Source organism: Cantharellus anzutake, assembly GCF_015039405.1.
Source record: "Cantharellus anzutake strain C23 chromosome Unknown EI90scaffold_162, whole genome shotgun sequence".
Taxonomy (NCBI): domain Eukaryota; kingdom Fungi; phylum Basidiomycota; class Agaricomycetes; order Cantharellales; family Hydnaceae; genus Cantharellus; species Cantharellus anzutake.
The window spans coordinates 130,144-142,788 of NW_024067112.1; the positions used below are offsets into that span (position 1 = coordinate 130,144).

At 46.8% G+C, this 12,645-nt stretch overlaps 2 protein-coding genes across 2 annotated transcripts; both read left to right on the forward strand.

Annotated features, from left to right (window-relative positions):
- Positions 1-9,161: 9,161 nt before the first annotated feature.
- On the forward strand, positions 9,162-9,962 carry EI90DRAFT_3022574 (uncharacterized protein; the record flags this gene model as incomplete). Its single annotated transcript, XM_039057792.1, has 1 exon — positions 9,162-9,962. One exon carries the CDS (start codon positions 9,162-9,164, stop codon positions 9,960-9,962), a length of 801 nt encoding a protein of 266 aa, XP_038908381.1.
- A 696-nt stretch (positions 9,963-10,658) lies between these two features.
- EI90DRAFT_3136498 (uncharacterized protein) lies at positions 10,659-12,326 on the forward strand (the record flags this gene model as incomplete). The annotated part of the gene is made up of 1 exon (XM_039064799.1): positions 10,659-12,326. One exon carries the CDS (start codon positions 10,659-10,661, stop codon positions 12,324-12,326), a length of 1,668 nt encoding a protein of 555 aa, XP_038908382.1.
- Between the last annotated feature and the right edge of the window lie 319 nt (positions 12,327-12,645).

Genomic DNA, 12,645 nt, shown 5'->3' on the forward strand with positions numbered 1-12,645 from the left:
TGAACCTGCTAGATAACTAGCATGCACTCTAAGCGATAGAAAGAGCAGTTTTGTCACTCCTGTATTGAGTAACATTTATTGCAGACTTATTTTATTAGTAGTTTTTCTTCAGTAAATTATCAGGAAAATCATGTCCTACTGAAAAGTGAGGTACTCTCCAAAAGTGTAATCCTGCATCATGAAATCATGAGGAGTCATGACATGTCATGAAATTTCATGACCCCTCATGACATGTCATGACAGTTCATGACAAATTGTCATGAACTGTCACCAAATTTCATGAACCATCATGAACCATCATGTGCTGACAAGATCCATGACTGGTGGTGACACAATATGACATGATGGTTCATGAGTGGTCATGATATTCATGAACCTTCATGACCTTTCATGACAGGTCATGAAGGTTCATGGAGTGTCATGGAGTGTCATATGTTTATTTTGACCTTTCCCCATCATGTAAAATGCTCCAATTGTCAAAAACCCCAAACATAGGGGAAAGTGCATGAGTCCAAATGCAGGCAGGGCTCAACTAGAGGGGGTCTGAGAGCTCTGGTAGTGAACTGAAGCTTCTCCAGGATGCCCAGGTCTGCTGGGTGGTACAAGAGGCTCTAAGAAGGACATGGCCTCAGCAACTTGGAGGGAGCACTGTGCCTCCGTTATGTCTCAGTTAGTCCTTATATTTCATGTGTCTGAGGTATCTTGTAGGAAGGGGTTGCGATTCACTCATAGAGGGGCTTGGGGTAACATTTAGTCGAGATTAGAACTGGGGAACTACAGGTTCTAATCTGCAAGTATTTATATATGGAGGAATGGGAAGGACTTTAGTCAAAGTCCAAGTGATAATGGAAAACACTGAAAGGTGCCGAATGGTACCGAAAGGTACTGAAAGGTCCCGAACGATATCCTTAATGGGGAACCGAGGTGTCAGGTCGAGAAGGGTGGAGTAAAAGGCTGGAGGATGAATGGGAACGAGAAATGGGTAAGAGGAAGTTAGCTGACTGAATGGAAAGAAGACGACAGTCATACTATAAATGGAAGGAGACTAATTTGTGATGACATGAGTGGGATCACTGGAGGATGCGGGTAGCTCCAAAGGTGGAGTTACATATCCAAAGGATGTTGGGTGACTCCAATAAATGAAATGGAAGGGGGAATGGTTTAGAGGTAAGTCACGGGAGATTGGAGCAAATCTGGAGTCTCCAAATGTTCCGACTCGGGACCAAGCTTCTGGGATGGGAGTGGCCAAGGTAAGGTGTGCTGCAACCAGGCCAGAGCTGAGACAATTAGGATGGAAGGTGACTTGGTGAGTGGGGAGGTATGGTGTAGGGGATGATGAAGTTGTTAGGAAGGTGTGATGAGGTGGGAGAACGTGGGGTCAGAATTCCAGGATATGACACTAATGTCCCATGATGCATTGTGGAAATTCATAATGCTCCATGAACATGTACATATGATGAGTCATCAGCATGCATGAATATGCATGAGATGTCACAAGCACTTATGAGCTGTCATGTGACAGACCTTATTTGTGACAGCACTGACTGATCAACCTCCAACTCATGGACTTGTGTCAGCACTGCACTGAACTCCACTTTTCCTCCAGCCACCTTTGCTGCTTGGTGTCAGAAACAGTGTTTGAGGGTATTCATGGGAAGTGGAGCAGAGTATGGCAGTGTGAGTGATCACTTAGCTGATAGGTTACTCCATTGCAAGGCATCAGGGGGTTGGGATGTTGGTTTCAACAACTCAGTGGGAGCGTTGTGCCACATGCTCTAGGCTATCCTGTATTCAGGTGTAGTGGAAAGAACCTGGTGGCGATGTAGGCTCAAGTGAAGATGAAGTCAGAGGTGAACTATTGTCACAGCATACCCCACCTGACCCTGCACTGCACCGTGCCACCCTACTCTGCTTCCCCTGCTATTGCTTCTTGCTCCTCCTATCTCACCTTCCCCCTCTCCTTTCCTTTTTCCTCTTTCTCTCTATTTCTGTTCTATGGTTGACTTCCTCTTTCTCTATGTACCACTGGCATGCCCACATACCTGGGAACGCTGCACACCCCTCCTGTACCACTACACCCTAATGCCACTGCCCCTATTGCTGCACCCACTGCACACATTCCCACCCACAGAGTGGCCACCCCCAGGATCTCCCACAGAGACACCCAGAGGGGTGCAGCTGTGTGCAGAGATGACATGGCACCTTCCATGTGGCTGAGTCAGCCACATGTATATAACAGCACCTGGGGTGGGAACAGAAGAAGCAGCCTTCTTCTCACTTTCCCACTTCAGACTAAGTGGGTGGGATGCTCACCCCACAACAGGACCACTGCTATGCATAGCTGCTACTCATCCCATCAAGTCCCCCATGCTGGGACTTTGCCACTTTTGGAGCTGTCCCTGACAACTATGGACAAGAGGACTTGGGGGGTATTCTAGTTGACATTCAAACTGGGGTACATAAGTAGTATACTATCTACAATGCATAAATATGAAAGGGAGAACAGAAGAGGGGCTGGTCAGTCTGGCGCCTGAATGGGAGGCAGAGCGGTGAACATGACACACTAAATGAGGGACGAGAACCAGGGAGACAGAGAGTGAGAGAATGAATGAGAGTGGAATGAACAATTAAACAAAGAGGCAAAGTAGGGAGGCAACTGACAACCTGGGTGCCAATATAGTAGCAGATCAAGTGTCAATATTTTACTTATTCATTCTTCACCTGGGTTCTTGTCTTTGATAATCCCCACTCATTTCTGCACTGGACTGACTGGCCCTTCCCATGATTTCTCTCCCTTATTTATACCTTGTAAATACTTTCAGGGACCTTAGTCTGAAATCAACTAGAGCAACCCCCTCTTGTGTGATGCTTTCATATCACTTTCAACTTAAGGGTAACATGTAATTAACCATTATGCCCCCAACTGTCATTGTTGTACCAACAATCCTAATTTATGATCAATCACAATGATTCTTGGGAAGACTCATAGTGATTCATGAAGGTCCATGAGGGTCCATGATCCTTTATGAAGGCTCATGACACTTCATGACACTTCATAGACAGGCATGTAACCACTCAAAACCTGCCTGGAACCACTTAAGTCATGAGCAATCATGACCCCCCATGCAGGTTCATGACATCTCATGAAATTCCATGATGGTTTGTCATGAACCGGCATGACTGTGTATGACACTTCATGCTGCTTCATGAAGTTTGGTGACCATTCATGAAATGTCATGACTTCCATGACAGTTCATGAACTGCCATTACACTTTTTGCAAGTTACTGTGAAAAGTGGTGTATCTAGGTGTAATATTGACTAGAAATTATAGTAAAGTCAATATAGAATTTTATCCATAGATGATCTATACATCAGGTGAGATCGTTGAGGGGTGTTTATTGTTGCTCAGACAGTGAACAATTTATATATTTGGCAACCAAAACATGGTCAGTAAGCAAATCAGCACAAACTCTAATATTGTCATTGGATGTAGGAAACTGGTTACATAAGGTGATCCAGCTCTACTCCTTCAGCATGCATTGGCCAGGTTGTCAAGGGGGAGCCATTCAATCTTGGAGTTTGGCCAGCCTGTGAACTTCACCAAATACCAGAGCTTTCTGCAGCACTGTAGGCAGGATAATTGCCCATACACAGAGCTGGCTTGGATATCCATTCTTATGGCTAGGAAACCACTTCCATTCACATGATGACTTGGTATGGATTTGGTACCTAAAAATAGTGCTAATTCCTACGATTCTGGAGTTATAAAAACATCCTGAATGGTGGAGAATTGATGGAGTTCTGCATTGGACATTAGGCATGATGGCAGGTCATGAGCATGTGCAGGTGTGGGAATCTCAAGCAGCAACCCAGAATTCCAGCCTCACTTGTTCCCACAACCTCTAATAAATTGGGAAAAATGCTTATTGGCTGCATGAGAGTTATCTCCAGCTGCATTTCCAATTTAGGCTCTTAATTCCGTAAATTTGTTGAGAAAGCACTTATCTTCTTCATATTTTGCCATCATTTCAGTTATTGATTGATCTTCTTTTATTGTTACTGTTGCCCTTTTTTATTATTTCGCCTAATAAGGTATGCAGGTGCCATATAATATTTCCCATCGATTATTTCTAAAAATAATTATTCCTTATATCCTGTACATACTGGATTTTGAAAAGTAGTCCTCCCCTCTGTCAGGGCACACCCACCTGACCCGGGTCCACCTGGACCCACCCGGCCACACCACACCCACTCCCTGCTGTCCATCCCTCTCCCTCCTCCTTCCTCCTCTCTCCCTCTTTCTTTTCTCTCTTTCTTCTTCTTTCTCTATTTCATTCTTCTCATCTTCCTCTTCCTGTTTATTTCCTTCTATCTACACAGACCACCGGTAAGTAGTATAGTTTTCCCTTTTAATAATAATAACACATTCTCCACTTCAGTCTGAGTGGCCAGGGACTGCTGTCCCTTCCCGGACCTGCCAGCATGCACACCCAGTTCACACCCCACGAGGGCCCTTCTGCCAGGTGATACATCCGGACCCTCTCTACCCCAGATGCATCCCTGACATCTTCCCCCCAAAATTCTCTAGGTGCTAGGATGCGCTAGAGTTGGTGAGAGTGTGTGGAATTCTAACGGTAGGAATAAGGGCAGCTGTTTAGCTCACAACAAGTGAGTAGTGGACGCTGCAAGCAGGCTAGAGATCTAACCCCCCAAATGCAAGCAAATTTGTGGGGAGGGAGTCTGGGATGTCCTAAGCTTGTCCTAGGTTCAGTCCAGGTGCTAACAAAACAAAATAATCACAAAAACTCGTTAAGAATTACGTACCCCTGGTCCATCTTGGACAATCGTCAGGGATTCCTTATAATACTCAAGGAGTCAAGCTTAGAATTTCTTTCTCTTACTTGGATCTCTCAGCGCTACAGTCTCTCTGTAGTCAAAAGGGAGGTCACTTTTCCATTCCTATGTGTACAGAGCTTTTAAACACATGGAACAGCAATAATGTGGAAATATCATATCCATACAATCCCAACCTCTGCTCCGGGCTCCCGGAACTCCGAACTCCGACTTCCGGAGCCCTACTTCCCTTCCGTCACCTTCTCCTTGCCGACTCCCAAGAGGTTATCCCACCTCCGGCTTGGACACCACCTTCGGTCCGACTCCGGAACATTCTGGGTCCGACCCCAACCTCGACACCTTCCAGACGAGTACGCAACACCTATGCTCCCGACTCCGGACCTCCACTCCGGAATCCCATTTGCGTCTCTGTCTCCGGAACCTCCGGTCTTAGCTCCGACCTCGGACTTTGACCCCACCTCCGCTTATACCCATTGTATTGGTTAGCTCATTCCATTTAATTATGTTTGCCAATATTCCGGAGTTTAACCTCCGAGTTCGGACTTTCCGGACTTACTCCGGACCTTGCAACTATTGCATTGTCCATTTCAATTCCGCTATTCTCCCTCATTCCTATTTGGGCTGCTGCTTCCTTTCTATTCAGTCAGCTAGCCATTCCCCACTCCCAACCTCCTTCCTTCCTCCTTGGGCCCTGGCCCTTCATTCCTCCTTTGGGAAACACCATTGAGTCAAACACTTGACCCTCGGTGTTGTTCCTCTTTCCATCTCCCTTTGTCTCCTTTCGTCCTACCCTTGTTCCTTTTGATTCCGGACCCCTCCTTATATACAATGTACCTAGTAACTTGTAACCTCAGTCCGAAATCGACATGAATTCCCCCAAGAGACTTTCCCTCTGCTAGATCCGAAATTAGGGACCCCCAGGACAACCAGCAATGGCACAGCGCTCCGCCTGAGTCGCTGAGGCCAAGGTCCTTCCATGCTAAGTCTCCGATTCCATTCCGGAGTCGTCCGAATCCGCCCATTCTAACAGGAAAAACAAATGAAAAGAAAATATAAAACAAAAGATTGTTGTTATGGACACCATGTGGACCGTTAAGTATGGCTGATAAGTCCAACGGCCGATGTGGAAGTTCAATAAAAGAAAGACAGGAGTGATAAGCAGGCCACATCCACTAATAATTGCCATCCTCCACCAATTTCCACCATCACACTACACTCATCCATCTCCTCCTACCCATAGCATCCCTTTCTGACCTCTCCATTTGATTCCCCAGGTTCGTAGCTTTCTCCCAATACCAAATTTGTCCCAAATGGTTGAGATTTGAGCGAGTGGTGGGTGTGAGAATCGTAAAATTGGCCCATGTGCAGGGTTAGACGTCCTGGAAAGTGTCTGCAAGAGTCCCCATGTCAATTGGATCTTCATTTGCATCCTTTGTGATTTTTCTGAATTTTTCTGAGCACTCCAGAGTGCATTTTGGGTGTTTGTTTACTTCGGTACAGCTTGTGATTTCCATTTTGGGCCAAAAACCTGTTTTGCAATCTCCCGAAGTACGGATCTCAGCTCTGCCCCATGGGACTTTCAACACTGCCACCCTCATGTGCCTTTCGACATTGTGCGGAACCTCACAGTAAGATGAGAAATTGTCATCACCATTGTTCCACAACAGCTGGGTTGATCTGGATGAAATTTGGGGGATCCATATTTATGATTTTTCTCTATTTTCTGAGCCCTTGATCGTCTTTCGGCAGCCAGTGGTGCCAAGCATAGTTTTTGGGCTGGACCAATTCAGTACCAGCACGTTATGTGCAATTGTACTCCATAATAAAATGAAATAAAATGTTTTTATGCACCATTGGCATTGGTAGGTGATCATCGCATATGGGGAATCCTTAAGGAACGTAAACCGCAAAAATACTGGCAGTGTAAGGTATAGTAGGTTATCCCACCTACAATGCTGAGCCCAGACCTTGCAGAAATCCTGGAGAACCCACATGGAGTTTCAGGATCAAGAGTGTAGCGAAGTCTAGTCAAGAAAGTAGAGTTTGGAGAGTTTGGCCCCCATGAGCTTAGTTGGCATAGAGAGCTGTGAGCCCTCTTTCAGCACCAGTGGGAGTCAAGGACCTTCTTGACTTCGTACTCTTCTCCCCCATCTATGATTTTGGGGCCTGGGTGGGGGTCGGTGGGTTGTTCGGCAATCACATCTGGGTGGTAGGGTTGGATGTTTGTTACTGACACCACTGGGTGGACTCCTTTTTGCCATGCTGTGAGTCAGAGCTTGACAGCAGCAGGGGCTCAACCTCAAGAATCTAAAGGGGCCCATCCATTTGTGATCTAGCTTCTTGGTCGGATGGTCCATGGTGTAGTTTTGTGTGAGGTCTTTGGGGTTGCTCAGCACACCAGTCTGTAAGTGTTACAATGGTGTGTAATTTATGGTAGTGTTAAGTGGTAACCAGAAGTTGCCGCTTAACCACGTGACTCTAAGTGATGCATACATGGTTAAGTGTCAGAGACCAGCCAGATCAGGACCGCACTGGAGCCTCTTTGCCAAAAGGCCGACATTGACTGACCACTCAGTCAACTTGGATCCTGATATTTATACAGGTGCTAAGATGCCACTTTCACACTACTGTTAGATATGGGTCCGGGGTTGGCACTGAGGATCACTGTTGTGGGCTGCTATAAGCCACGATGCTGTGAACAAGGCCTGAGGGTAGGGCATTCAGCCTCAGTGACTCGCATCAGCAAAAAATTGTTATGCTCCTGAGTGCTCCGGAGTATGGGGAGCACTGGGAGAATCAGGAGAGATTGGCCGGTCCAGGAACAGCTCATTTCCTCCAGAGTTGGTCAGGTACTCCAGGGCACTCCCAGGAGGGCATGGAGCATTGCTTTGTGCACAAACATATCCAGTAAATACAATTTAATGCTTCAAAATGTATAGGGGTGAGAAGCTTCTGGGAGCTCCTGGAGCATTTGAAAATGAAAAGGAAAAAAAAGAGGGAAGACTCCCCATGAATACCTCCTACCACAAGACTAACACAACAAGACACTACTTAACATTTAGACCAAACACTATACTATACATCAAAGACACTGAGACTCACCAATACACAGTCAAAATTTATGGCCTGATATATGATTAATCTGGCAGCTTAGTCACTTTCGGACTTGCAGAATATGGAGGAGGGGGAAATGGGGGAGAATGAGGGGGGAAATGAGGGGGAAATGAGGGGGGAAATGAGGGGGAGAAATGAGGGGGAAATGAGGGGGAGAATGAGGGGGGAATATAGAGGGAAATGAGGAAAATTTGAAAAATAGGGACTTCTAAAAAGTTGAAAAAATAATTAGGGGAAAAATCAAAAAAAAAATCAGGAACTGTAGTGCCTTTGAAGTGCTTTCAGGATATATAATTATTTGCGAAATTGAGGAAGAAATGACGGAGAAAAATGGAAAATACTTTCAGAGACCCGAGAAATAATGAGAACTGAATTGATGGGAAAGTCTGAAAATTGAATGGGAAAGTGAGGGGAAGCCTTGTAGCATTGTTATTTTCTGCTGTTCTAATTTTTCCTGATTCTTCTTGGTCTCACTCTGCTCCTGGATACTCCTGGATACTCCTGGAAGCTCCTGGGAGGGTCCAGGAGCAGCTAATGGAAAATACTTTCAGGGACCCAAGAAATAATGAGAACTGAATTGAAGGGAAAGTCTGAAAATTGAATAGGAAAGTGAGGGGAAGCCTTGTAGCATTGTTATTTTCTGCTGTTGTGATTTTTCCCGATTCTTCTTGGTCTCATTCCCAGCTGCTCCTCAATACTCCTGGAAGCTTGTCAGGGCACAAGCCCTGGGCCCCCATTACATGTAGTCCCATTGTAGATTAGTGTCACGTGACAGGCGACGGGTTGAAACATATCGCTTATCACCCCGTAATACCCACACCTTTGTGACACTTATGGCCTGGTGACCTGAGCGAGCCCCACAGACCTCACACTTTTTTAAGTGCATGAGGTGTGATTAAAACTAATCTACACATCCTTTTTACATCTGTTCCAGGGACAGCGCCTGACATGGCACCGTCATACCCCCAAACAGGGAAGCTGCAATCTCCCAATTTGGGAGATAACCTAAACACTGTGTCATCGGATGATGACGAAGACCTGCCACATATTGGTAGGACCTCAGGGGCAAACCCTGAGGATCCCAAAAGCTTACATGGGGTAAATGCGGGGGAACAATACCCTTAGAACCCCATGTGCCAACATGATCTCTCCTAGAAAAAGAGAGTTCTCACCACTGGGTGAGGAGGCAAACATGTGCACACGTAAGCACGCAGCTGCCACACTAACAGCCTTAAGGGCTGGGTCAGACACGCCAAAAGAAGTCCCTGAGCCCCACTATCCTCAGGGAACCTCTCACTTGGTGCAAGACACTGACAAAAACAGCAGTAACTCCTGCTGGTGCAGGGGGCCATTTGTGGCCCCAAGCAATGTGGAAAAATTGTCCACATCGTCTCGAGTCACCTGCATGACATCCAGCTTGCAAGATTGCAGCAGGCCAGTTCACTCCCAAGTCTATTTGACTGGGGGTTACACAAAACCATCAAACGGCAACTCCTGCCAGCACAGGGAGCCGTTTTTGATCCCAAAAAATGTGGAAAAATCTTTCACATGTCCAGCATCGTCTCGCATTAAACGCAAGACGTCCAGATTGCAATATAGCAGCAATCTGGTTCACTCCCTAGTCTATGCGACTGGGAGTTGTCATAAACAACCAAATGACCATTCCTGCTGGTGCAGGGAGCCGTTTGGAGTTCCAAAAAATGTGGAAAAATCGTCCACATCTACGGAATCGTCTCGCGTCAGCCGCGAGACGCCCAGCTTGCGATATAGCAGCAAGCCGGTTCACTCCCCAGTCTATGCGACTGGTAGTTGTGCAAATCGATCAAACGACAACTCCTGCCAGCACAGGGAGCCATTTGTGATCGCAAAAAATGTGGAAAAAACTTTCACATTGTCTACATCGTCTCACATTAACTGTGAGACGTCCAGCCCGCAAAATCGCAGCATGCTGGTTCACTCCCCAGTCTATGTGACTGGGAATTGTGCAAAATAATTGAACAACAACTCCTGCTTGCACAGGGAGCCGTCTTTGATTGCAAAAAATGTGGAAAAAACCTCCACATCGTCGTTACCGTCTTGCAACTATAGTGAGACATCCAGCTCGCCGCCTAGGCGTGAGCCGGTTCAAACCCCAGTCTATAAGACTGGGAATCATCAAAAACCCTCATGGGATGACCCCCGCTTGTGCAGGGAGCCAGTCCTGAGTGGAGGAAATGTGGAAAAAACTTCCACACAACCGACACCATCTCACAACCACTGTGAGACACTCAGCGCTCTGTCTGAGAACGAGTGTACACACTCCAACATGGATATAAAGGCCATGTCATCCAGATCGACACAGACTCACAGGTTGAGCTCACTTCCGGACTGTCCTCAGATGGCCTTGGACCCAGCTTGGACACAGCAAAGGGACCAGGTGCAGGAGGATGGGGAAGCTCCCCGAAGTCGATTGTCCAAGAAACCTCTGGACTTTTTCCAGGTCCCATCCGAATGGAGGACAGGAAGTGATGAAGAACTCCTTCTCAGGCTAAAGGCCTGAGAAATAATAGGAGAAAAGGTCAAGGGCAGATGCTCAGAGAGCACAGAGGCTCAGGGGAAGCCACTGCTGCCAAGGCCGAACCCAAAAGTTTTTCCAAAAAAAGCGAAGTCACCAACTTCGGATGAGGTCACTGAAGTCTGTAGGAGTGCAATGTGGCAGAAGAAGGAGCCTAGTAAGGAGGACCCACAAATGAGCAGGCAACCATCAACACCAGGCCCCATCTTAGGCGATAAATGGCCCTCCTTGGTCACTTCACCCAGGCAAAGGATAAGTGGAAGTAACCTTCTGCAAAACCCCTCCAGTAATGCTGGAGAGAACCAAACAAACCCTCATGAAAACTTCACAAGGAAAACTTCCAGCAAAACATTGCTGGAGGATAATGGGCACCTCAAAAGATGGTACCACAAGGCCACATGGATGGCTGAACTTCTAACTTTCACCCCGCACATAGACAGGGTGAAGTGGGACTGGTTAAATAACAGTCCTACTCGACTCCCTGACACGAAGTGGTCAGGCGAAAACGATACAGAAATTTTCTGGCAGTGGTACACCACACTGCTAGGATTCCTCACATCACGAGGATATAGAGGCGCACACTACAATGAAATCCATCTGGATTGTCTCATTGGTGGATTGGCAGAGCCTGCACTCTCACATGGACTAAAACTCCATGAAGAAGCCCTCCTTAGAGATAAAGGGGGGAAATTTCTTGAAGTTCTCGATACTCTAATCAGGACATATATCAAGGAGCCCGCCACATTGAAGGTGATGGAAAAATACTGCAATGTAAAGTACAATGCAGGAAAAGGACCCAGACAGTCCTACCCAGAACCATCGCTTAATGCTAGGTTTCTGGAAAACATCCTCCCTGAATGCAAGGAGGAAATAATCAAAATGGGATTCTCCTCTTTCGAGGAGATGTTCAGAACAACATCTCGCATGGACGAGATGAAAAACAGGCTGAGGATAGCTCCAGCCTACAGGCCAGAATGCTATGCCAGACCTGAAACCACCATGACCACAAATCGCGAAAAGCCCAACCAGGCGGGAAAGGAGAAACATGCAGAAGCAAGAGCCAATGTGCAAGACCCTAAACCCAAATGGAAAGGCGAATCCTCCCTGAAGCAGTCAGGGAACACCAACCAAAGGCCGGTACAAGTACGTTGCGGAATACCAGAGCGGGCAAAGAGCCGCCCTGAGCACCAGTTAGTAGGAGACAGAAATCCAAGGCACAGGATCGCCAGGGAAGTCGACTACAAAACAGAAGGTGAAGTTGGAGATGACTCTGACAAAGAAGAACCAGAGAATATCTCTGGTGATTTCGAAGTGGAGGACACCTCCAATGACTTTGAACCAGAGGACCCAAACAAGGGACCTCACTACTCGCCCAGAAGAAAGGGCGAGGACATCAGCGTTGGGACCACAATAATGGCCCCAAGATCCGATGCCATTGAAAACAATGACGAAAAAAATACACTAAAACTGGCGATAAGCCAGACCAAAAAAAGAACTACCAACTCTTTGGTGACGACACCAAAGAGGGATTCCCCTGAGGAAAGTCACTCAGAAGACAACACCCCCGAGAAAAAAACCTCAGAGGGAGACCCACTGAAGGAGGACCCTTCGGAAGAAACCACCCCGGAGTCTCCAGAAGAAGACAAGCTCTGGGTGGAGTTTATACTTGGCTGGCTAGTGGCCACAATCCGCCCTCTCCCCAGTAGAAATACTGGGCTGCATCATGCACAATTGGCCGACAAGGCCAATCAGCCCTCCTCATACCTGAAGGAGGACCAAGAATTGGCAGATAAGATCAAGTAGAGATCCTAACTCCCACTTGTGCAGACAACCCAGTCCACGCAATCTTGCTGCCAACTATTGGCAGCCTTCCTCTCATACCAAGAGGTTTTTGAAGGTCTACCCGACCATTGACCTATAGTAATATGCTATAGTTTAACTCCTCAGACTGAGGAGACTCCATTGTGTCTTGCGAAGCAGTAGTTCACGAAATCTTAAACCACGCATGGGTTCATGACGAACTCTGGTTTAAGGCCAAATGGGAGCTAGGGGACACCACATGGGAACCCCTGGGAAATCGTAACGACCTTGTCCGCCTGGACGAGTACCTCACATTACAAAA